This window comes from Pagrus pagrus (genome assembly GCF_965226575.1).
Source record: "Pagrus pagrus genome assembly, chromosome: 3".
In the NCBI taxonomy this organism is placed as follows: domain Eukaryota; kingdom Metazoa; phylum Chordata; class Actinopteri; order Spariformes; family Sparidae; genus Pagrus; species Pagrus pagrus.
Genome location: NC_140187.1, coordinates 21,632,783 through 21,659,020, shown reverse-complemented (window position 1 = coordinate 21,659,020; position 26,238 = coordinate 21,632,783). Strand labels below are relative to the sequence as shown.

Below are 26,238 nucleotides of genomic sequence, written 5' to 3'. Positions count from 1 at the left end.
ACGTTTGCCTGCATTAAAGTTAGAATATCGCGAGCGTGGCAGAAGAAGAATTCCTCGATAAAACAATTTACACGCATGTTGATTCTACGTGTGCACCTGTGTGTTTGTGTGTGTGTGCATGCGTGTGCCTCAGGACAAATGTGATGTAACAGATCGCAACAGATGAATTAGTGCGTTAATGCGAAACCCCAGTGATGTGCATGACTGACACACATTTGGCACAAACTAAACTGTGGCTTCTCTTCATTATGCTTTCATCTTTCGTTCCTACTGTTGATCTGAATCTGAGAAGGAGCCTTTTGAAGTAAACGGGAGGAAACTTTAATTCAAGTGGTCTTAAACCTCGTTTGCGGTCAATGAGATTGAAGTGTGTTTGCAGAAGTCTGCACAGCGTCACCTGAAATTGAGAACTCGGAAAATAAGTTTCTTTCATCCAAGAGTCACTTAAACAGGACTACTGGCACTGCTACTATCACTTCTTATTGCTTCTTCTACACTTCCAAAGCCTTAAAAGCGCAGCCGATGCGTCCGTTATTATGATACTTTGTTACTTAAGCTAGTTCCAACAAGCACAGTAAGTATCATCCATAAATGTGTCCCTGGTAACCTCCCCAAGAAACTCGTGGATACTCTTTTGCTTGGTCTCGCTTTTGCTGTGATATTGTTATTGTTTCATTGACATTAAATATTATCATCTTTTTAGATTAGCAGACACGTGTCTAAATGAGTTAGCTTACACTTTCCTTTTGCTGTTTTCTTCCTGTTAGTACATTAAATTATGATAGTTGACAATGCTCTGGTCATGTGATCTTCAAGTTGCTCTGATTAAGCTCCATGTACTGAGCAGCGTCTATGACCTGACAGATAAGTGTACAGTATGCAGCTTTGTACATTTCTCGTGTGTATATACGATGTGCTGTTTTACTGTCATGCTGGGTCTATTTTTCAGGTGCAGTGTGTAAGAATTTTAGTGAAAAAAGATCAACTAAAATCATCAACAAAATGTGAAGAAGTAACAGTTCTGAAGTTATGAAGTCCGTGTTTTGCGTTGCAGAGATATCTACTGAAGTTAGCATGCTAACTAGCTAGCCCCAGCCCATCCCAGTCTGAAGCTCCTGTGATAGCGGTGTAAACACCAACAGGTCCTGTTGCTCTAAGCTCCCAGCTTGGGGCAACTGCTAGCTGCACTTCTCTTGGAGCTGGCCAGCTAATGGCAGCTACAGTTAGCAGTAACTCTGGTGACATGTTGCCTCCTATTTGTTTTGAGTATGAATTCGACAGGTGGCCAATTCTTACATATTGCACCTTTAATATGACATAAAATATAACAGAGTTTGTATAATATATTTAGATGGTTTGGCATTCTTCTACAGTAGCTGCAGTATTAAATATACAGTATGCAGGCAGGTAACTCAGTTCAACTCAACAGCTTTTCATTGTGTGGTGCATTATTTTCATCTGTATCCCCAACCTGCACATCATATCATCACAACTTACTTGATGAACTGTCCCATGTCCTCACACAGTGCTTCACAGCCAGGCCACTTACACTCTCCGTGGCCATAGAGTGGATGGGAGCCGGCATGCTCCTCGTGACTGCGGGGAGAGACAGACAGTAAAACAGATTTTTTTTCATATGTTGCTATGTTTATAAAATATACACCAAATAAAAGCGGTTTCTTTCTCAGCATAAGAAGCAAAGCATCTCTCTCACACATGCAAAACTAAGCGCAGCAGCAGAAGCATCACTACAGCAGCCATCTGAGTCTGGTTAGCAGTCATTAGTTTGTGCAGTTCACAGAGCCAAGTGCAGAGAAAGGAGGATGGAGCAGAGTGGGGTCAGTTACAGAAGCCAGGCGAATAAGGGAATCGATCCAGCAACCTCAGAGGCGCATACTTTAAGTCCATGACCTGTCTTTCTGTCCTTGGCGTATGTGTTGTGCATGTGTGTCTGTTAGTGTTGGTGTGTGTTCTTACGTTTCAGGAGTTGACAGAGAGTCGGCACAGGACCAACCAGCCATGACTGATTGGCGGCGGCTGCCGTCATGTGCTGGTTGTTCTTTTGTGGTGAGCTTGTGCGCGTGTGTGTTTTCTTGTGTGTATTTCTGTGCATATTTATGCGTGTGTGTGTGTTTGTTGTTAGTGTGTGTGGCGATGAAAGACTAGGCCAGGTTTGGTTTGGGCCCAGGGTAAAATAACTGTATCTGTGCGTGTGCATGTGTGTGAGTGTGTGTGTGGCAGGTCCAGTAGCAGATGTGGTTCAGACCTGGACCTTCGCCGGCGACTGCTGTCTCCACATATATTTACATGACTGTGTATGTGTGTATTTGTATGTGTGTGTACTTGTGTGTGCGCATGTGTGTGCATGTGCGTGTGTGTGTGTGTGTGGACTGGGATGGGGATTCTCCCAAATCAACATCAGAAGGTTGTCTAACAAAAACCATTTGTCTCGCAGATGGAAACATGTCTCCCTCTCCTTCTCTCCCTTCGCTTTTTCGCCTCTTCCTGATCATATGTGCTGGCTGAGGTTGGGACTTGTGCGTGTGTGTGTGTGTGTGTGTGTGTGTGTGTGTGTGTGCGCTGGCTGTGGTTGAGTCAACTCAGAAGCAGCTCAGACAGCAGACATGACAAACTGCTGGCAACCACATTCTCCTCCACATCAGCCATGCATTAGCTTAGCAGGCTAACACGCTAATGCTACCCCCTTCATACTCCTACTTAAGCCAACTCTGCAGCCCACTGCAGCTGCAGTATGACAGTGTTAGACATGTATGATCAACTAATAGAGGCTCTTTTAATTAGTACATGCACACTCACCCTGACCCCCTCCAAAATGAGGTCAGAGGTCGACAAAGCCCCTGGAGCAAGCAGTGAATCAGTGCTACGAGTCTCCGCAGACCACCCTCCAATAGTGCGCACTTCTGTCTCCGTCTTATCCACTTGTGTGTGTGTATGTTTGAGTGTGTGAATGCTACTCACTGGCTGCTGGGGGGTTGGCTGCCTTTGGGGTAAAGGGGGACATGGTCATCTCCGCTGTCTGCCTTGGTGAAGGAGGATATCCACTCAAACAGTCTGGCTCTTAAAGACGGAGACAAGCCAGTGAGCAGCCGACACAAGCAGCCACGGAACAACACAGCCCTCATACAGTGTGCGTAGCGCATGAATCTGATATGTCAGCACAGTTTTCTCTGAGGTAAATTTAAATCTGCAAATACAGATGACTCCAACTTGTAATTCACATTTTCTACCAGGTGGCCTGCATCCACCATCCTCTCCTCTGCCCTCCTCTCCTCTATATTATACTGGCATGTGGTTGACAGCACACTAGCAGGACATACTGAAGCCAACACACCTCCTATCAAATGAGCTGACAGACCTTTACACCCGGGTGATGTGTGATATGCTGCGTGTGCATATTTTTTGTTTACGTGCGTAGGTATGGAAGAAGAGCTAAGAGTTAAAAGACCGAAAATGACATAACAAGTGTGTGCGAGTTAGAGACGCTATGGGTCACACGGAGGACACACGCACACCGTCACAGTGTGGATATTTTAAGTGTTTTGACATCACTGTACCTGTCTCTCTTTGGGGTGTGGCTCTGTCCATTGGCCAGGCTGTGCAGTGAGATGTGAGCGCTGGCAGCTTTGGGGAAGGCTGAGGTAGAATTGGAGCTGTTGGTGCTCAAGTCCAGGCCCTCGGCCTGTTTCAGGGCCTCCTCACTGCTCTGCACCCCTGACACCTCCTTCCACAGCTGTTGGAGGTCTGACGGACACATCGCTGGAGAGAGGGAAAGCACATGTTCAGTGCAAAAGTTGTTATAGGATATTTAAATTAATTCAGACAAAACTTAGAAGAGATATGGTGATTTATAAGACAGATGAGACTTACTGCACAATACCACCCACACACACACTTACACACACTGAAATAAACTGATGCCAAAGAGGGCTTGACTAACTATTCTAATGCACATAAAAGAAACTATTAGAGTCCCCTGGGAGCGGTTAAGAGAGGAAAACAGGACAAACTAAAACAGACAAGAGGTTAAATCCTGCATGTTTTTGTTATTTTTCCAGATATCTACTATTCCTCAACTATTTCCTAATCTCTGCTGGCAATTGCTCCTGTCCGCCAGCACCACTGCTCCTGTCACTACCACTATTTGTCTGAACAGGGTGGGCGCACCACTTTGAGTTCTTTCTAGTCGCAGCTTTGTTATTTCTGCTCCAATTTCACAGTGCGAGAGACGCCTAAAATGCCACAGCCTTCTCCAATGGATCTGACCATGCACGCTTGCACGCACGCACGCGTGTAGCCGCACACACGTACATCTGCACATGCACACACATACGCAGTCCTCGCAGCAATCCAAATATTATGTCTGCTTTGTCTGCATTCTTCTGTGGTCCCGCCAAAACAAAAGTTCTCACTCTGGAGGAATGAGGCGGTGTGAGCATAGATTTCTGTCGGTGTGTTTGTGTGTGCGTGTGTGTGTGCGTGTATTATCCAAGAAACCCGACCAATCTGTGGACACGCCCAGAGAGTGAAAGTGTAAAACAGTCAAGGGTTTGTTAGAAGTGCTTCCTCTTTTTACTCATCAGATTAGTGCATACTACATCGGCTCAATTAAAAATCCCCAAAATGTAACTTTAAAGGGAAAAAAAAGATTCTGGTTAAAGTCAGCAGTTTACTGATGAGGGTAAAGCAAGCAATCTTTGTAAAGAAAAAATGTGTATCCTGAACTTGTGTGTATTCAGGTGTAAAATGTGTATCCTCACAATATCTTCCTGCTGGTGTTGACAGATATAACGAATTTTAGAGGATGATGAGGGCGCTCCTGCTAACCGTTAACCGCTCACACCCACATCTGGCTGCTCGGGTCATTTTTTATTTCACACTGATGTGTGCAGACAAATGAGACGTTACTTTAGAAGGTGCGGTCTAACAGGATGAAGTCAAACCTAATAGTGTTTTTGTAAAGGAGTGAGGAAACTGTTACGCACTCCCAATGCTCGGTCTGTGCTTGGAAAAACAATTCTAAAAAAGGTAGCTTGATTTTATCCATAAACTTGGATATCTAAGGAGTGCCTCCATCTTACTGCAGGAAAAGAAATAAACAACAACTAAAGCAGGACCCCCTCATGTCACCCCACCCCCCCACCAACTAGTCACCGGACACAACGGCCCTTTGAGGCGGGGCAATAGTGTGTGCAGTTGTGTGCATAGGTGCAAGTGTTTATGCATGTGTGTTTGTGTGTTTGTGTGGCATGGCTGGCCAGAGGAATGCTCTGGCTCACGCCTGGCTGAGCCGTCACAATGGACCGGCTCTTTCACACTGCAGGGAAATTCCACCCCGATACGGAGGGAGAGAGGAAGAGAAAGAGAAGGAGATGCCAAAGCTAACTGTCTGAAAAATAATACTTTTCTATCCAAAACTGTTGCCTCTTTCTTTTCATTTGTATTCAATCTGCATCTTTTTTTTTTTCACTCTCTTAGTTAACTGGCAACACTGGCACAAAAACACATAAACACACACAGGCACAAATCACATTAAAGTGTCCGTGCAAGTTTTTGTGTGCTGCACTAAGCTTGTTTGAAATGAAAGTTTTAGAAATCAAATTGATTTGATTGGGTTTATTTTTGTTTGTCAGGTTCCGATTACAAAGTAAAGTAGTGTGTGTGTGTGCATGCGTGTGAGTTCACATGAGTGTGCACATGAAAAAAAGTGAGATGTCAGACAGACGGAGGGAAGGAAACTGGCCTGTTTGGTCAACTCAGTCAGCGCTTTAGCAATGTTACGGCCACTTTAGAGCCCCTAAAGCATTCCCTGTGTGTGAGATAGCGTGCACGAGTGTGTTAGACATTAGGACACACACACGCACATACACGCATGTTCGCTGAGGGCGGGCCAGTCAACAGTCGACTCATATTGTTGTAAAACCATGCTGACAAAATGAAGGGACTGCGTGAGAAGTTACATATAGGAACAAAAAGAGAAACTCCAGTGGGCGCAGCAATAGCAGAACGATGATGCTCTTGTGTCTGGCTATTCTCAAGTACACACACACACGAGCATGCACAGACTCACACAAGCACGTGCACACACTCCAAGCAGGGGGCTTAGTGGCATATTTTACCTATTATCCAAATGAGTACCTTCCACAAACCCACCAATCAGGTTTCCTTTTATCTTTTATAGGCTGATTAACTTAACAGGCTTCACATGCGGCACTGGGTACAGGCCTGTGTGCGCGCCTGCTCAGTTATGACCATGTGTGCATGCATGTTTGTCAGGATCTGTTTGCATATACGAATTTGAGCGTGCGTGCGTACACGTACCTTGCTGCAGAGACTGCATGGTGGCGGTGGGCTGCATTGGGACCAGGCCTTGTCTCTGGAGGTTGAGGATGTGCTGCTGCTGAAGCTGCTGCATCTGGATCAGCTGCTGCTGGAAGGCCAACTGCTTACTGCCTAACTGCTGGGAGCCAAAAGACAGAGACACAGAGGGTAGAAAAAGTAGGAAAGTTAGGTATTACTTAAAAAGTAATTTGTTTGTAGTAAACACTCATGTTCTTTTTGGCATAAAATGGGAACATCAAACCATGAAAGTATACTAAGCCGGTTCAGGCCTGCTGAAATCAGAGTCGAATACTCACATTTTATTTAAGTGTCACATTTTTCGATGCTAGTTTTGTATTAAATGCCAGACTGTGACAGTTGCTCTGATTGATCTTTAGTTTTTTCTTTTAATATTTAAGATAAAGGCCTTGTCCGTTATTATCATTTCAACTGGTCTGCTTGTCCCATTACATCATTCAATCTAAACAAATTCAAGTATAAAGTGAATTAAACGCCACATAAAATAAATTAAGTGACGATGATATACGTAAAGGTTGACTGTCTCCTGCTGAAAAACAAAGTGAGAACTTTGAGGCCTGAGTGCAGAAAATTAATCCTGTAGGAGAACTAAAAAAAAAAAAAAAAAAAAAGCCTGAAGCCAAGCTGTGAACACCCCGAGGATGAAGAGAAGGAGGAGAAGGGAATGAGTGGGAGAGACTACACGGCGCGTGGCGATAATGTCGGTGTGTGTTACGGTGATAAATGTCCCCTTTCCTGCTCTCTCAGTCTGGGGCAGACCTGGCCTGTGCTGCGCCGTTTGAAGTCCCCCCTGACCAACCCCCGAGAGAGGTGGACTTTATCTCTCGCAGATAACTAGAGGAGGGGAAAAATAAATAAATACAACTTGAGGAACTGCTCATTGTGTGTGCAAGTGTGTGTGTGAGAGAGAGTGGCAGCCTGGAACTCTTTGAACAGAGAGGAGCTCACAGGAAGGGCAGGAAGGTCACTTCCTTTCAGACTTGGTGCCTGGGGAGAAGATGTGTGATGGCAGTGTGTTTGTGTGTGGGAGGGGGCTGTTCAGGAGGTGTGAAGGAGTAAGCACAAATCTGTTCTTCATGAAAGAAAAATGGGGAAAACACCTTTTTTCATGCAACGGTTCAATGGACTTGTAAGTTTTCAAATGACTGTAACTGAAAGTGTTTCAATAATATTAATATTAGCTGGAAATCTGGTGCATGTTTCAGAAAAGCGAGCACTGCCTGGGTTGTAGTGTTATATCTATGGCCTTGGACTTGATTAGATTCAAGATTAATTTATTTTTACAAAAATAAATTTATATTCCCTAAATGCTACCCACAGAAAACAGAGATTAAAGAGATAATTAATAGATAAAAATAAAAAATACATGAGATTTTTTCCAATTGTGTGGAAATTAACAAAAAAGGAAATTCATTCTTGTTGCAAATCACAGTTTGCATGCTGTGAATTTGGTTCAACAGACACGGGACTTCGGTATAATAAATAGATAAGGATCTACTGTAGACAAAAAGTGGTGATAACTCCACAGTGGGATCACAGAGAATTTATTGTTCGGGCTACCCAGAATTTTATCTACACTTTAGTCACTGCGAACACAAACACAGCTTCCTGGCAGTTCAGATAGGAACCAGCGGTCACAGGTCAGGCTATATAGTCACCAATCACATACGACAACAGTAACAGTCTACGAAAGAAACCCGGCGCTGTCTAATCCTGCACTTTTTGTTTTTTGTTTGTAATATAGTGCTGTGTTAAATTGAAACTGCAGCATAATAAGGAAACAGTCACAATATGTGTCATGTTTCCATGGATCAGTTCTTGTGAAGTGAATTGCCTAATTCTCATTTGCTGCAGAAAGTAGTTTATCATGATCAGAACTGAACTGCTTCCTCTTTTTCTCTCTCTTTCCAGCCCTCCTGCCCCTCCTTTTCTACTTGTCTGTCCATTTTATTTCTTTCACCCCCTCCTCCACGTCTTTCATTCCCTCCTGAGATATGGCTATGGTTCTTTAAAACACACATTGTGTGTGTGTGTGTGTGTGTGTGTGCCTGCCTGTGTTCTGTTTACATTAGCTGTGGCTGAGTGGCCAAAGCTAGCGCAGTAACAGGCTGTCAATGTGATTTATGAGCACATCACACACTGTCTGAGCCTGCCAGTCACATAGACGCACACACACACACACATGGAAGGACACTCGCAGACAGATACACGCACGCACGCACACACACATACTGTAGATGGACACTCGCAGACGGACACACACATACACGCGCGCACATCTCTGGTGATGGTCAGAGTCACTTCATTAAGCTGACTCCTGACCGGTCCCAAATGCAACAGCGACACACACAAAAACACTGACTCAACATACACATACATACTCTCTCTTTCAATGCATCACTTCCACGCAGACAAGAGACTGAGGAGGAATTGCAGAAAAGAGGGAAAAGGGCAAAAAGTCACAGCCACTCGAGCACAAACTGTTTTACTTTCCCCCCTTCCTCCCCTGTCTCCTCCGTCTCTTCCTGCTCTCTTGTTTTCTGGGTGTGTTAAAGGCCTGCAGGAATCTAGAGTTAGTTCAAATCCTCGCCCACACCTGGTCTGCCCAACTCTACTCTGAACAGTCACAGAATCAGATCAACTAAAAAGGTGTCGTTTGGTGTCAACTGATGCTTCGCAGCGACTGTAAAAAGCCCTGACTGCTGGAAATGGCCATAGTCATATCAGCTGTATACAGCTCTGTAGGGAGCCATATTCCCCCAAGTGTATGTGTGTTTGTGCAGTGAACCGTCACACATCAAGCCTCTCCCTCGCTGCATGTATGTGTAGCTTGTGTGACCAGTGTTTGCACTTGTCTAGTTGTTACAGGACAACAAACCTGAAAACTGGGACAGCGTCAGAGGGAGAAGGGAGGAAGGGAAAGCGATTCAGACACCCTCTCAACATGCGAGTCAACCACAACTGGTTTGCTTTGGTCACGGTCGAGTTGGCTGACCGCTGTCGGCGAGGAGTTTGGCGGGGAGAGGGGGGTGGAGGGGTGGTCTGCCCACTGGGAGAGGGGGGTGAGGAGGAGGAAGAAGGGGAGAAATCTAGGATGTGTCTTCTCATGCGTTTATCAGAAAAGTCTCATGAGGCCCGTTTCCCGTTTCTGTCTCTCGCCTGGGTCCTCTGTGTGTTCGGTAATTTTGGTGAATGAGCATTCACGGAGCATAAATGTCTCTATTATACACATGCAGACACACACACACACACACACACACATACACAACCTTTTGTACACACAGGTTATGACAGTAATCTTGTCTGATCGATTGAGATCCTCTTTGTTGTGCCACCATGTGATCCTAGTTGATCCCCTGTTATCCTACTGTACCACAGCTGTGGTTAAACCTGGTACAGTGTACGTGCTCGTGCATATTTGTGTGTGTGTGAGAGACAGGAAGCGAGGAGCAAGGGAGGCTCCTCGTGCTGGAGAGGTTAATTGACAATTAAAAGAGTGGCGGACCCCTCCTACAGAGAGATTTCATCTCGGGCTTAGAGCTGAAGGCATGCAAATGAATACTTTGGCGGGGTAGCGTACGGCTTAGCACTGCACTCCTTTGATGCCTCAAAAAAATCCCTGTTCACTAATCCTTATTTTTGATACAGGCTTGTACACACAACAGTAAAATAGAGGAAAAGGACGACACATGTATCCTACATGCTATACATCTGATCCTTGATGCAATTTTTTCCTTCGCCATGTCAACCGCTTTAACTGCGTTTAAGGGCACTCGTGCACTTCAGAGTGTACTTGAGCCGAGTGAGTGTGCACTTGGCGAAGTTCACCTCTTTTTGCTTCCCAGCCTGCTGCTGTTGCTGCTGCTGCTGCTGCTGCTGCTGCTGCTGCTGCTGAGTCAGAAGCTGGAGATGCAATTGCTCCTGCTGCTTCTTATAGTACTCCTGTAACTGGAGACAGACATGGAGGAGAAGGAGAAGGGGGGGGGGGAGAGGGAGGAAGAAATATGAGGCGAGGGAGTCACAACACACTTTGTATCAACCTCAACAATACCACAGTCTTCCAACAGTGAAATGCCCTGCCATAGTCAGACTCCATTACTTGAATGGGAGTCTCAAGAATGCAGCCGTCGCTCTCGGTGAAGGCCGCAGTTTATTGTTATGGCGGTATGTGGTTTATTGACAAACCGCACACAACAAGCAAGCACATCCCCGAGAGACACTTCTGAAGACATGCTATGGAGCTATTGTGGTATGTCAAGTGATTGTGTATGTCAAAGCTACTGTATAACCTTCTGGGATTATTCACGTAGAGTTCAAGCGCTGCACAAAGTGTAAGTGTAAAGGAGAAGCATGATCGCACAGTATAGAAAAAATTAATCGAAGCGCATGCTCTTTATATGTACACACACACACACAGTCTGCAAGACTGAACATGGCCATTCTAAGCCTACAGGGAAAAAATGCACATGGAGATGAAATACTTTAAGCCAGCACTTACTGTACTGCTGTCATAAAACACCTGCTAGGATTGTGCGTGTATTTGTGTGTATTTTTAATCAGTAATTCTTAAAATAGCTGTTTCTGAACCATGCACAGATTAGAAGTGGCCCAAGGTTATGTATGGTAATTTATAGGTTATCCATCCATCGTCTTAGTCACAGCCTGATGGAGCAAACTTCTTCTGCATCGTACTTTCCTTTCTCCTGTACTTATGCAGATATTATCTGGAATGGACAAGACTGCAATGCTAAATGCAGTAATTTTAAACTACCGGAGTCTAATTTATGGAAACACACACACATTAATTCATGATTCGAATGTACTCATGCAAACACACACACACACACACGCAGAGTCTCCTCCGACCGGCCTCGGCTTGTCTGTTTGTTTGAGTTACTAATCACTAATTTACTCAGGAAGCTCCATTAAGATTATAATCTTGTTGAGAGGAGAGCGAGGCGGACAGGAAAACTCACACTGACCACAGCAGTGTGTGTCTGTGTATGTGTGTGTGTGTGTGTGTGTGTGTGTAGGGGGGGGTTATCCTCTTGAGAACAGCTTGTACATGTGTCCGACTGCAGTTTGTCTTTGTTTCATGGTGCATCAAATGTTCAAAGAGGCTTTTCAGCGGAGAATGACTTCACAACGCAGCAGTTGTTTCGGTCTCTCATCCATCTGACCTCACAGCGAGTCGACTACACACCACTGCCCGTCCTCGCCACAGTGTAATGTAACGGTCCGGCTCTTTTTGTGCAAAGCCTTTTTACGTTTCCAGTTTCAATCTCATCCCAGCCATAACTTACATTTTCCATAATTTTCCGTTCTTTTGTACTACGACGTTCCTTCTTGTCCTTAATTTATTTCAAACGCAGGACTCATTCCTTCTTGCTGCTCCTTCTTTTCCATCTGTCTCTCCTCTCTTTTATCGCTCCTTAGGCGGAGTTAATCTCTCTTTTCCGCGTCGCTAGCCCCGATCGCCTCCTCATCACACAGACAAATGCATATGCAAGCACACACAAGCATGCACACACGCGCGCGCACACACACACACACACATTGGGCTGGAGAGTGGTGAGTTGAGGGAATAATTAAGTGATAATTAAGGTCTTTTTAATGATTTGATTCAGTGGCTCTGTGCATTAAGAGTATGTGTAAGTGAGGCACTCACCTCTCCAGCCTATTACCATGACCTTGACTTTAGTGAACACACCAAGAAAGAAAGGCAGAGCAGCCGGAGCATAAGTAAAGGTTAGGGGAAACTTAAAGGTTAAAAAACACACACGCATACACACATGCAAAGTGCCCGCACAAACACACAAGGGCTGTGCGGCAGTGGGCCGTAAACCTTACTTACACACCCTTACACAATGCTGTATTGCCATGGGGATATGAAATTTAATGCTTCAGTGAGTGATATGTTGGTTGATTGTTCTGTATGTGTGTGTGCGCGCGCGTGTGTAAAAGTGCCTGATTTGCAGATATACACTAAGAGCAAGTCCATACTGTGGTTAATTAAGTGGGAGAGCAATGTTAAACTCAGTGGTTTTAATAGTGGTAGTGTAATGTGTGTGTGAGTGTGTGTGTGTGTGTGTGTGTGTGTGTGTGTGTGTGTGACTGAGTGAGTGTGCATTATCAACCCCCTGCCCCCCCCACCCCTGTCTCCTTTTTCCTCGTTAGAGAAAAAAAGAGCTGGTGAAGAGGTTCTTAACCGTCTGCATGTCTGTTTCCAGAAAGCCTGCACATTTCACATTTCCATTATGATACATGTTGTCAGATCTTCCCACTGCAATTTATACTCGCCTAAAGCTACCGCTCCTTATTAAATCTACAGTCTGCTCCGGCCTCGCCTGCGTACGTATGTATTTGCTAGACGTCCCCAATGCTGCAATTACTCCATCTCCACATGGTTAATAATCCTCTTCACAGCCTTTACGAGGTCGCCCGTGTGTTTCGCGTGTGTGGGCAGGAGGTCGCAGGTTGGTGCGGCCGAGTATTTGACAGATCTGTTGCAGATGAAGAGTGTTTATTGGTTTGTGTCGACATGGCAACCCTTCTAGCACCTGCCGGGCATCAACACACACTCCTGGATCGCTGTGACTCACCGGCTGATGCTAGAAAGCCTACAAGTATGTGTCTGTATGTGTGTGTGTGTGTGTGTGTGTGTGTGTGTGTGTGTGTGTGTGTGTGTGTGTGTGTGTGAGAGTGCGTGTGTGTGTATGGGTGTGCAGGTGTGTCCTAGCAACAATGCTAAAGAGAAGGTACTCCAAATGACAATGTGTGTGTAAGTGGATACGTGTATGTGTGTTTATCTTCAAAGATCTCCGCGCATTGAAGAAGATACAATCACGCCCAGTGTGTGTCAGCGCCTACTAAAACAGACACATCCAAACATGCCGGCCTGGGACTGGGTCCAACCTGTGTGTGTGTGTGTGGGTGTTTGTGTGTGTGAATGTGTGTGTTTACCTGCTGTAGCATTAGAGCCTGCTGTTGCTGCAGCAGGGCCTGGAGCTGAGGGGGGGACAGGATCTGTTGCATCTGCTGAGGAGTGATCATCTGTGGGCTCATCATAGCCATGGACACGGGCACCTAAAGACAGCACACAGACATTTGTTAGATGATTCACGCTCACCAAAAGTAGGACGGCTCAATCAATGGGTTAAGCTGTGTGTGAAAAGGCCCTGGCAGCTCGCTGTGCATGACCGTGCCTGTAAACTGAGCGCTCAGCTCAAAACAAACAAACTGAATAAAGGCTGTACAGAATGCTGGTATGGACAGGTAAAGTGAGAGAGGTGTGTTGTCTCTCATTCTCTTGTGTCAGTCACGGCTTAGAAAAGCTGGCAACATCAGAGAAAGATAAATAGAAGTTTCTTTTTTTTTTTTGTTGACACTTTTCCTCATTGTGGGGAAAAAAATGGCAATTTTTGTGACAACAGGCGGATGAAAGGACAGATATGCAATCTCCCTGTGAGATATAAAATCTTATCTGCTTCCATAAACACGTGATTAGGACAGCCTCCGATTCTCTTTCCACACAGTCAAGCCTGGCTAAGAAGAAAGGAACAACAAAGTGGCTATCTGATGAGATGTCTATCTCAGAAGATAGGGCTGCAGGCAGGCAAAGACAGAGAGAGAGAGGCAGAGAGAGGGTGAGAGACAGAGAGAGGAACGTGGTGATTGTTGCAGAATGTGTTGTGCAAGCACTCTTAATGCACTGCACTGTACACAAAGATGGGCAGAGATGATAATCTGATTACAAACACTGCAACACTGGAGACAAACTAACCACATAGAACAGAAACTGAGACACTCATGTGCACGCATAAATGCAGGCGGAACATGTGAAAAACCACATTAACCATCCTGCTGACAAAGTGCTTTTGTATTTATTAACTGAATTAAGGTTTGAGGCAACAATGAGGGGGATAAAGAGGCACAGCAGCTCAGACTTACTCTCCTCCTTTCACTGCCCGCACATCAATAAACTATACAGCCTTCTCAATACAAATAACCCTGTCTGTAAAGAGGAAGTGATGGCTGCTTTACAGAGACATACAACCTCGAGTTATCACCTCTAAAATTGGCCATTTATCTATATTCACTCCATGGTAAAATATCAATCACCCTCCTGGTCAAATGTTGGCGCCTGTGTGTGGGCTTGCATGTGTGTGTGTGTGTGGGCACGCACAAGTGCCGGTGTGTGTGCGGCGCTCTCATCCGAGCAGCAGTCTATCTACTCACCACCTGAGGGGATGGCAGGTAGGGAGGCTGATTGTGTGGTAGAGAGCAAGAGAGAGGGGACGAGCTGTCACTGGTAAATTAAATCTGTAAAGAGCTGATTTGACTTTGTAAACAAGATTGGCCGTAAATACTAACACCCTCTTTCCCCACCTGGCCCCTGTCTCCTCCTCCTCCCATCCATCTCTGTCTCTTTTTCTCTCTGTGAGTCTGTCACTAGCCCACACACTCTGCCTTTATCAAACCAGGCATCCCTAACTAAACACACTCCCGGCCACATGTAAGGGGAGGTTGGAGAGGGCAGGGCAGATGTGGGTCTGGGGTAGGAAAGAAGAAGTGTTGGGTTGTGTAGATGAATGAGCTGCAGCGCAAGAGTGTGCCTGCTCGAGCTGAGGGAGAAGAAGAAAAAGAAAAGACAAAGTCAGAGCGGGGTGAGGCAGGGTGGTGTTGTGGCAGTTGGTAAAGGAACAGGCAGAGGGGATGGGGCGGCGGTGGGGTGCGGGGCGAGCAAGGTGGGGGTGGTGATGGGTGCCGCTTGGCGTCATGCCAGCTTGCCCCCGCCGCCGGGCCTTGTCAGTCTAAGCTGCCAAATGAAAAGCTGTAATTAATTGCTCTTGTGCATCCCATTCTTCCCCCCTGACAACTCATACATTCTATTTTATACACACCGCCATTGACATTTTCAAGTCACAGGCGTAATAATTACTGGAGTTATAGCACCTTTCTGTGCGTTGGCTGACGCTCTGACGCCGGAAACCGAATGCGCGTCCGCGCGTGCTGATATACTACACTGCAAGTGTGTGTGTGTGTGCATGTGTGAACGTGCGCGTGTTTAAGGCTGAACGCGTGTGTGGCAGGCTGAATGCTGAGTAGTTAAGGTTTGACGCCATTAATTGCCCCTATAATCTAATATCACAAAGCGTGGTGATTATGGGGCATGCGTTGCCACCGCCATACGACACCGCCAGCCTGAGAGCGCCGCCACAAAACAAAAGCCTCGCCATTAGCGATTTGACGGGCCGGGACAAAAGCGCCTCACAATGCGGAATTATATTTTCATTCGGCTTTGTCTCTCCCGGTGAATGATTTCTCCCCTTTCATTGGACTGTGAATAGGGAGAGTCTGAAAAGCCGGGCGATTTGAAGTCAGCCATTTATTAAATGCATTTAATTTTTTTTCCCCCGCTGTCGTCCCATTTTTTTCCGTGTTGCATGTTAATTTAAAAGAGAGAGATGCGTGGTAGATTAGTGGGAGAGAGGTGAAGCTGGGGAGGGGGACCTGAGTGGAGGGGTGAGCGGAGACAGGGGAGAAGGAAGGATAACATCCACACAGCTGAGGAAAGGAAAGTAGGAGAAGGGAGGGAGAAACACTGGAAAATAAGTACAAGTTAAATAGAAGGTCTTTCTCGCTTGCAATTGTCTAAAAACAAGCATCCTATATGTCCTTGAAACTGTGTCTTTTATCAAGTGTAATGACATGTTTTAATGAACTAACAAACTATAAATTTCACAATTACACTTTGTAAGATTTTGAGTTTTTGCAGTGTAGTGAGGAAGAAAAAGATGGATGATTGTAAAAGAGAGAGGTGCGTGTGAAGATGAGTCATACAGAAGGAGAAAGGAACCTTACCCAGCAGGTTATTGGAAGGAGAAAGTGTGGCCTAGAGCTCAAGGCGACATTTGCGACAGCGAAGACAAAACAACCGCACAATACTTTACATGAGGCGTTTGACACGTGTGAAACCACTAATATTAGAAAGATTCTTAAGATGTCACTCGTATCATTAACATGCAAGAATCGGTCATACGTGCAGACACACACACACACACGCACTGCTGAGGGGTCGCTGCCTGACAGAGGTCAACCCCTGTCTTGGAGAGAGGGAGCCAAGGGAGGGAGGGAGGGAGGGAGGGAGGGAGGGAGAGGAGAGGAGAAGCGGGAGACAGCCTTGTCGTTTACAGAGAGAGTGGAGGAGTAATTAGAGGGGTTGTTTGAAGAGGGAGTTTAACTGATTAACAAAGGAAGAGAGGGAGCGAGGGGAGCGCCCTAAAGATGGGAAGGAGAAGGAGGAGAAAGGCATGGAGTCCCAGAGGAGCGAGGAGAGAGAAAGACGGGGGGGACGCAACTTGCATTTCAATGAGGCTCCGTCCCTCTCTCCTCCTCTCCCTTGATGACTTTTCATTCTAACGAGGAGGAAAGCCCCACTTTCCATTTCAGATGAGACCTCAGGAAGAGAGGAAGGAGGGCTATCTGATATTAAACCAGCAAGCAGCCGGGGGGGAGTAGGCCTATAGCAGCTCGGCAAAGTGTTTATACAGAGACAGGCCGGTTAAATGACTGCAGCTTCTCTCATTTAGGAGTGAACTTTGGATTTCACACCTTCACCTCCCTTCTAATTGAGGTCTCTGACTACAAAAATACACCCGAAACAAAGCGGCCTTAAGCATCACTTAATATATGCGCGTGCACTCCAAATTATCACATTTAAAGACAAACAAAGATGATCTCAAGGATGTCTTGTCCACCATTTTCGCTTTTGACAAAAACTCAGAAAAACACACAAAAACCATGTGACAGCTTCCAACCTTGAGCTTCACAAGCAGATACGTTTACCGCTACAGTCATTCACCTCATGCTGGCCAGTGTGCGGTGTGTAATGCGTGTTGTGTGTGTGTGTGTGACGGCAGTGAGTGGCGAGAAGAAAGGAGGCTATAATCAGAATCTAAACAGGCTCTCAGTCTAAATGATGCGGGCCCTGCCTCTGGGTCTATGGGGACACGCAGGAGAGAGGGATAATTGAAAAAATGACAGAGGAGAAAGCAGGAGGAAGAGAGAGAAGCTGACACAGACCTCCTCCCCTCCCCTCCCTCTTCCTCCTCCTCCTCCCCCTCCCCTGGTAGGAGCAAACCCCAGCGCTGTTTATCCTTGTCACTGAGCATTACCAACTCACCCTGGAAGGGACGCCTGCCTTTCTGTCTCTCTGCTCCTGTCACACACACACACACTTGAACACACATACACACCTAGACGCGCATACAAACTGGCCTCTGACTTTGAATCTTTTGTCTACTCCGCTGCCATAATGTTTTTCTGGCATCCTTTTGTAGAAATATTTAAATCCTTCTTGGATGTCACTATCGTCACAAACCTCTACTCTCCTGGACAAAAAGTGTGCCACAGTAGCAGCAGTGGTAGAAAAAAGAAATCTCTGCTTATTTATGCGCATGGTGACCGCATGACCCTCTTCTGACACTGTAGAGTGGCTGCCTCCAGGCTGGGGGTTAAATGAGAGGCTCCCATTTAAAATACAGTCAGCGCTGTGCCGGTTCTTAGTGTGTAAAGGCTTTTTGTTTATCCGCCAGCTCTCATCGCTATTGCTCCTTCCCTCTTTCAGTCCCCACAGGTAAACAGCCTGCTTATCATGCCATCATGGTGGTGGTGGTTGCCGGTGGTGGGAGGAGAGAACAAGGAGGCTAGACAGAGAGGAGCAGAGTCGCGAAGGAGAAAAGCATTTGAGTGAAAAAGAGAAATAGAGGGAGCGCCTACTGCGCCGAGAGCGTTGTTTAGAGCTCAGGGCCAGGCCTCCACTGGAAGTAAAAGGGCCCCATTGTGTGTGCTGAGTACCCCTCCTCCAGCTAATCTGTGGCGGGGCCAGGGGCCACATTACTCTGGGGGGAACTGATGAGCGAAGCCAGGTGGGGTTAGGGATGATACAGGAATCTTACCGCCTGAAACTTTTTTGCTGAGTAATGTTTCTGTCTGGGTGTATGAACAAAGTATGTGTGAATCCCAAAACAAATCTCTTTCTGAGTTTTATTGAATCTTTGAGTGTAGGTTTAGATTTATTACTAAATGGCTTCACATCAGAGGAATTTTGTGCGAGCCACAAATGCAGGTAACTACAATATGTGTTGTATGCAAACACAGCTGACAGACTGAAGAATATCTGTTTTTATTAACACAATGTGGCAGATTACTTTGAACGAATTGAAATAAAGCACCAAAAGGCTGATGAAGAAGGTTTGAGGATGGCTGAACAGATGAAACGATAGAGGTTTGAGGACAGTAGAGGGACCGGAGCCCACAGAGGAACACAGTTGGGATCTCAAACTGGCCCTCGTAGGCACACACACTCCTGCACACACACTATGCATGTAGACACACAGAACACTCAGTTCTCCCTGACAGCGGCCAGACAAATGAAAAACAGAAAAAAAAAAACTTCAGAGAGGACAGTGAAAGACCAGTAAGTTCAAGTGGAAAATCCTCCTCTCCTCCCTCTCTCCCTCCCTTCTTCTCCCCTCGTCCGCCCCCTCCCTCCATCTAACGCCCCAGTGCTTCAGAATAAAAATGACAACACATTTCCAGAAAACACACACACATACACACGGAGACACACACACCCACACACACACACACTCCGGGCATTTCATTGGGAAGTGTGAGAGGCTGTTATCGACCATATTTCATTACTGATTTCACTCATGTTTCAAATCACAAAATAAGAGTTTCACACTTCAGTGACCAGACCCAAACCTCTCCTCTCCATCCTTCCCCTCCTGTCTGTCCAGCCCTCTGCCCAGAGCCAAACCCATTCCACTGGCTGCTCAACCTCCTCCCATACACCCTTCACAAACTGTCAGGACCCTGTGCTACCCCCAGCACACACACACACACACACACATGTGTGCACACTCGGCCCCAATTCCCTCCACATCAAATAAGAGAAACTGCCAACTAAGCACTTTCATTGAGTGGACAAAAGGAGTGCTTTGGGAAAAACACTTTGAAAGGAAATAAAAGAGAACGAGAGAAGGAACCGCTTCAGTACCGCAGACTCTGGGGGGCTAAACACTCATCTTTCCACATACTTTTGTTGATTAGTTAAAAGACTTTGAACCCGGCCTCAGAATCCTTATGTTCAAGAGTTTTTCCACAAATCTGTGATGGTTCAAATGAGGCAGCAGAGGGAGGTCAGAAAACAGTTTATCAACATATAGAAAACTGGCGAACTGGGGTTGTAATATTGATTCAAACTAAATTCAATGAAATAAAATCTCTGCGTTAAAACTGACGTGACTCAGTTTCTTCCTCTCGCCTTCCCTTCGTGGCTCCCTCTCTTCCTCCATCCCAGTGTGCCGGTGCCAGCCCTCTCCAGAGAGCGCAGAGCCAAGCTAATTAACATATCTCTAATGAGTCTTTTCATTTTTTTCCTAATTAAACGAGCTCCTCAATAATACATGAAAACGGGACACCGCGCTATTCAATTACATACGTATGGGCCGCAGCCAAGCACGTGCGTTAATCTGTATGTGTGTATGCCAAGTGGCAGTGTGTTAAGTGTGCCAGGCGTGTGTCTGCCAAGTGGGTGTATATGTGTCTGCTTGTGCCCACCCAGTGTATGAGCACGTGCCAAGTGTGTCCATTGTAGGGAACGTGCGGCGGGTCATGGAGGCATGCCACGTATCATGCTGGGTAATCCGCCAATTGCCACTCTGTCTGCCAACTGTGTGCCCACCAATTCACTCAGTCACACCGTGCCACGACCAATTAAGGTAACTGTGGACAATTATGTTACATGCCTACAAACAACACACACCTAGTGTGAAATTATACAAATACTGCGCAGGTTAAGGACATCGTTAAAGAGTCATCTCTTACTCTACCTGAGGTTTCATGCTCTTTCTCCATGATGTCCACAACTAACTCACACCTGGAGGCTCCTTGGCTTATGCATGTCTTGCTCAAAGGCGTATTAGCAGTAGTTTCTGAATAAGGACATAGAATGTAAGGCTGCAACAACAGGCTATTTTCACTTGGTTGATCTGCCAATTATTTTCACCATTAATAGATCAATCAGTTGGTGATGATGCTCATGACAATTTCGTACATCCCAAACTGACGTCTTCAAATTGCTTTTTTTGTCCAACCAACAGTCAAAAAGCCAAAAGCTGCTTTGTTTGTCATTCTGAAACCATTCATCAGTTATAAATATTATTGTTCAGAATAATCAATGATTTTCTATCAATTGCTTAATCAATTAATTGACTTATCAGTGCCACCCTAATAAATACCGCTATAGTCTTTCCAAAGTAGTACAGGATTTAAACCTGTGAACGTCTGGTTATGCATGATTTTGAAACCTTAACATCTTTATTACCAATCCCCAATTAAATTTATTGAGGAAACAACTTTAAGAATCTAGTTTATGTGTATCAGACTTATCAGTATTATAGTGAGTGACAAATCCATAAGACATTAAAGCATAAAAACGTGTTTTGACAGTTATCATTATCAGTCAACATTATTAGGCATTTTTTTCTATCTGCACTAAACTTGCTCCTAATGTCAAATTAAAACGCCTCTTTGGTCTCGAATCATCAAACTCCTAAATAATCACTCAAGCAGTTCTGATTATTGTGCTTTTCACCATCTGTAGCTGCAATTCTGTTGCGCACAATCAATTTTTCCTACAATTGCCTGTCTAGAGACTTGAGCTATTGTCGGGTTCCTCCTGAATGTGACACTTGACAGACGCGCACACACACAAACCACACACGCACACACACACATAAAGTGGATTGATACCATCTCTCACAGCCAGCCAAACACAGAGACCATCTCTGAACAACCAATCAAAAAGCAGATATAATCTCTGATTTTCTTTTGCTCTCAGCTCAGATCCTCCCCTCTATTATAAATAAAGAAAAGAAGAGAAATATGATGGGGAAGGGGGTATGGTGGTGGTGGGGGGGAGTTGAGAAGGGGGGTGGGCTTGTCAGCGCAGGCCAAGGCTTCTCCAGAGAAGTCAAGACACAAATAGAAGTCTTCCCGCTCTCCCTGTCTGCCTCTGTCATTCTCCCTCAGAGAGAAGGGAAAAATCTAATTATCGAGCTCCTAAAGATCTCATTATTGGCTGAGGCTCATTTGCATGTGTGAGAGCAGCCCAGCAGGAACCAACCTGAGGACGGCCATTTTGTGCCTGATGTGAGCCACCGTGTCACTGTACAGTTGCTTACTGCCACCTTTAGAAATGACCAGATTAAATGTCTGGCCTTGCTCACTCCGCCGCTCATTCAGCCTCTCTGCGGCCGACGGATGATTGCTTCAATTACAGCAAGTGAGTGCAGTTGCTGCGTTTCAAAAATGATCATAAAGCTGGAAATTACAGTAATTAAGAGATTTCAACGTGCCACCTTAGTAGTCTGGTTTGTTGTGAGGTCTAGTAAACAACGACGGTGCCGCTGCTGCTGCTGTAACACACAGGTACACAAAAACACTTAGCGTTTCGTTTGTGCCTGTGTTTCTGACTGTGAGGATCCAAACACACACACAAATGTAAATCCAAGTGTGTGTATGTGTGTGTGTGTGTGTGTGAGTTGGCAGGGTGTGTGGGGCCATGTGAACTGACAGCTCAGACAACAGAGATGTAGCGGTGATGCCCTGGAGAGTACAGAGAGGCTAGCCAGGCCAGGCACCAACAAACAAGACAAACAAGACAGAGACGGAGAGAGGAGAGGAGGGGGAGCGGTGTGTGTGTGTGTGTGTGTGTGTGTGTGTGTGTGTGTGTGTGTGTGTGTGAGAGAGAGAGAGAGAGAGAGAGAGAGAGAAAGTGTGTGTGCTCAAAGCAGAGAGAGGGAAACCAGGGGAAGGTAATACTCCTTTTTATACAAGAGATGCACTTACTAGGCAGGTCACCTGAATGTGTATCCAACCTGCGTTTGACCCCGTTCACATGAAAATGGTGTCACAGGTTAATCTCGCAAGTGTTCACTCGACTGTAGTTCCTTACACCTCATTGCAAAACAACAGATTTACACGTTAACTTTCAGTTTCACTTCCCTCTGCACGCTCACTTTCTCTTACTTCCCTACTCTCTGTCTGTGTAGCTCTTTTTTAAAATTAGTCATGGCGAGAAAATTGCTGAAACATCAGCAACAACATTTAGTGAAACTCTCGTCCCACGAATTGAATCACCGAAACGCCAAAGTAGAGCAGTGTCCGACTTGTGAAACTCAATGACCCATTTGGAGTGCCAATGTGGATTTATAGGAGGGCAAGCCAGAGGCAGGGAAGAGCGTACTGTAGGTCAGAGACAGACTGAACGGCTGAAGCACTGTAACACATGTATTACTATCAATTTGGGCCACATGTGCACTATTTTCTGTTGATTTTCATCGCGTCAGTCTTTAAAATATTTTGCCAGTGCTGATCAGATATAAACCAGTGTTTATTATTCTCTAACCCTTTTAAAGTCACCGTGTCATTTCTCCAACTGCCAGTTTTATATCCAAAATAAATAAAGCAATTCAGATTCCAATTCAGGTTTTGATTGAAGTGTAATCGGCAAGATCCCCCTCACATTTTTAAAGTGTATTTCATTTTTGATATCTTCTAGTAAGAAGTCATTAATTCTGTGGCGTTCTTGCACTTCCAAGAGGTCACTTGACAATATAACTGCGTGGTCGACACAGCAAAATCTTTTTCTCTCTTCTTTCGTAGTTCTACTTGATTTCTTCAGTGATAAATTGTAACTAAGTACAGTATTTCAATTTTCTGCTACTTTATACTTCCACTCCAAATATTGTACTGTTTCCTCCACTACATTTATTTGATAACATGATTACTTGTTACTTTTCAGACTGCATGCTGCATCAGAGCCAAAGTAGCATATTTTCAAATGAATTTATTTCATCCGCAATCAGATAAAAAACCCCACTAATAATCAGAAGAATGCTGAATATCAGATCCGATAATTGGCCATGACGATAACGCCAACACCGATAATGTCAACGGCAAGTACACAGTTTATACATACATGTTATTATATGTTTAATTTACTTTTACTTGGACTCTTGATACCCAAGCATATTTATTGCCAGATTGCCAGATTGTTACTTTTAATAGTAATAGTAGTAAGTACATTTTATGCCAGATACTTCAAGTACTTTTACTACGAAAGTACTCTTTTTACGGGTGACTTTCACTATAACCAAAGTAATATTTTAACAGGATAACTTTATGACTTTTGGGTACTTTTTACAACACTGGATATCTTTCTCTTTCTTTCTGATTTCTTTTTGTTTTACTCTGTCATGGAGACCACTACACATTTAGCTCTTCCCTTTGTTTATTCCAAACAAACCCCTCTTTGCTGCCACTGGAATTGCAAAAGACGGTTTCTTTGCACCTGAGGGGTTACCAGAGAAGAAAACATGACCCAACATCATGTATCATTAACACAAAGTTGCAAATAATTGGCTTTTATCCAGCTGGCCTGCACAGTTTTATTGCTTTTACATGTGAAAAGTTTCTCCCATGAGCACCTCACACGCTGCAAATGAAATCGACTCTCTTCCATCTATTTCTTCCTTTGCCATAACGTGATGGCCCAACTGTCTGTTTCTCATGTGGCACGTTAATGAGAAGAGCAGCGCAACAGCCGGACTGCTTGCTGCTCTAGTAGACCCATGGCCCCACTTTATTGATATGAGAAACAGCTACAAATCAAACTTCGGCATGTACTGTACACATAACACACTCGTAAAGGAGTGCCAGAACTAATGTCATGTGTGATATTTATCATAAACTCATAGTAAAGTGTGTGAGCTGTCTCTGTATGTGTGTGTGCCTTCCTCAAGTGTCTTTCAGTGGGGATCCTGCACTCCAGCTAACCCCACTCTCTTTCTCTCTCTGCTTACTGTGGAATTCAACTCTGAAAACAGCTCAGTAGCCCAATCACTACAAAGACCTTATTCACACACATACACACACTAACAATCGCACATGCACTCACGGAAAGAGAGCGACAGACAGTGAGAGAGAGAGAAAGAGAGAGAGAGAAAAGTATGTGCCTATATCACACTGTGTAGTTGACGTGGCAGGTTGGTGAAGGCGAAGCTGCAGCAGCCAGGGGCTTAATATTATACAGATTCTGACAGAGCAACACTGGGGTTGTGCATCTGTGTGTAGATGCATGTGTGTGTGTGTGTGTGTGTGTGTGTGTGCTCTGACCTGCACAGGGCTCTGTTTGACCTCGTTGCTGCCAGGGGAGTTGAGTCCAGAGGCCTGCTGGAGGAGGAACTGTCTGGCTGCCTGGAGCGCCTGCGAGGGAGAAACAGAGATGATCAGATGTTCGTCAGTGAAATATTTACAATTATTAAACAACAGTACACTCATAAAAGTCATAAATCTTTCAGAGTTACACCCTATGCCTGTGTGTAAGTTCAGTTCCTAACAACACACACCCAATACAATCAAACTTTTTTTCAATCAAGACAAAAGAAAAGGGCAAAAACGCTCTCACACTGGCCACTCTCTGTACCCTCTCTCTTCGCCAAGCTGTCAGCTCTGATTTCCTCAACCTGAGACGTCCACCTGGCACACACGCAGCATTCTCCTGTGTGTGTATCTGCGTTAGTGTGCGTCTCCACGTGACTGAATTCAGCTCATTCAAAACCTACTCCAACTTCAAACTCTGACCATCTCCCCTTTCCAATCTTTGTTCCTCTGCCCTCCCCTCTTCCACACCCCTTCCCCTCCCCTCCTCCCTTCTCTTTCCAAGGAAGGTGCAAAGTGGGTTTTCCACATCCTCTGAGGCAGAAGTGTGTCAGCATATCTTCATGTGTGTCAGTTGCACAGTGTTTGTGTGTGTCAGAGTGATGTAAGGAACCGTTTGCCCTGATGTGCCCTGGAGAGCTGTGACTAACTGCCACCCACCCTCCTCCTCACTCCTCCCATTACTCCCCCCTTTCTGCCCTCCAGTGCTGTCCATTCAAACCAGTGACACCATCGCTCAGTCTTCACTCCTTCACTCTGCCCTTGAGTGTTGCCGATTCATCCTTCCAACGCCGCAACCTCACTCATTCCACCCACAGTCTCTCCCTAATACCTCCTCGCCCCCCCCTCACCTTTATTTATATTAAAAACAGTATAAATATCTGTCTTTGTGTCATCACATTTCTCTATTTGCTTTGGTTGTTGAAGTGTTAAATGCTCAAGCTCTCTATCATCAAGACAAATCACTTCCTGGGGAACGGGCATTTTTGTTGGAATGTCTGAACTGCTCCTAAAGCAAAACAAGAAAACACCCATCTCAAAACACAAGCGCTGCCTCGCACTTACTGTAAGCGCAGAGTCACATGTGCACACACGCGCACGCACGCACACACACACACACACACACAAACACACACACACACAACCTCATGACAGAGGGTTAGAGAGGGGAGACAGCAGGATGCACATTTGCTTCCTCTGACTCAAAGGGGAAAGGTTCTTTAGTAAATATTGATTTATGAAAGTCTGTGTGTGTGTGTGTGTGTGTGTGTGTGTGTGTGTGTGTGTGTGTGTGTGTGTGTGTGTGTGTGGACACCGCAAGTTAACGGCCAGAGAGAGGGATGTTCTTAACATGGAAGCTCTTACTCAACAGCGCAGGCACCAGAGATCTGCATCATTTCACAACTACAGTGAATTGCGAAGCTGCGAAACAGCACAGCACACACACACACACACACACACACACACACACACACACACACTTACTGTATATCGTCACGTATCAAATGAATTATCAAATTAGAAGCTCGGGTACGTTAAGAAATGTTTAATTACAAAAACAGAGAG

The 26,238-nt window shown here is 45.3% G+C and overlaps 1 protein-coding gene across 3 annotated transcripts in view; it reads right to left on the bottom strand.

Moving 5' to 3' along the window:
* Positions 1–26,238, bottom strand: part of foxp4 (forkhead box P4) — a 95,356-nt gene that overhangs the window by 19,484 nt on the left and 49,634 nt on the right. Inside the window, exons 3-9 of one of the 3 annotated variants that reach the window (XM_084349586.1) lie at positions 24,628–24,717; positions 13,342–13,464; positions 10,207–10,326; positions 6,340–6,478; positions 3,576–3,777; positions 2,980–3,078; positions 1,498–1,596 (exon numbers count right to left, since the gene is read on the bottom strand). In XM_084349586.1, coding sequence (XP_084205712.1) covers positions 1,498–1,596; positions 2,980–3,078; positions 3,576–3,777; positions 6,340–6,478; positions 10,207–10,326; positions 13,342–13,464; positions 24,628–24,717 — 872 coding nt within the window. The remainder of the gene's footprint in view (positions 1–1,497; positions 1,597–2,979; positions 3,079–3,575; positions 3,778–6,339; positions 6,479–10,206; positions 10,327–13,341; positions 13,465–24,627; positions 24,718–26,238) is intronic. The other 2 variants (XM_084349587.1, XM_084349588.1) reach the window with 2 other exon arrangements.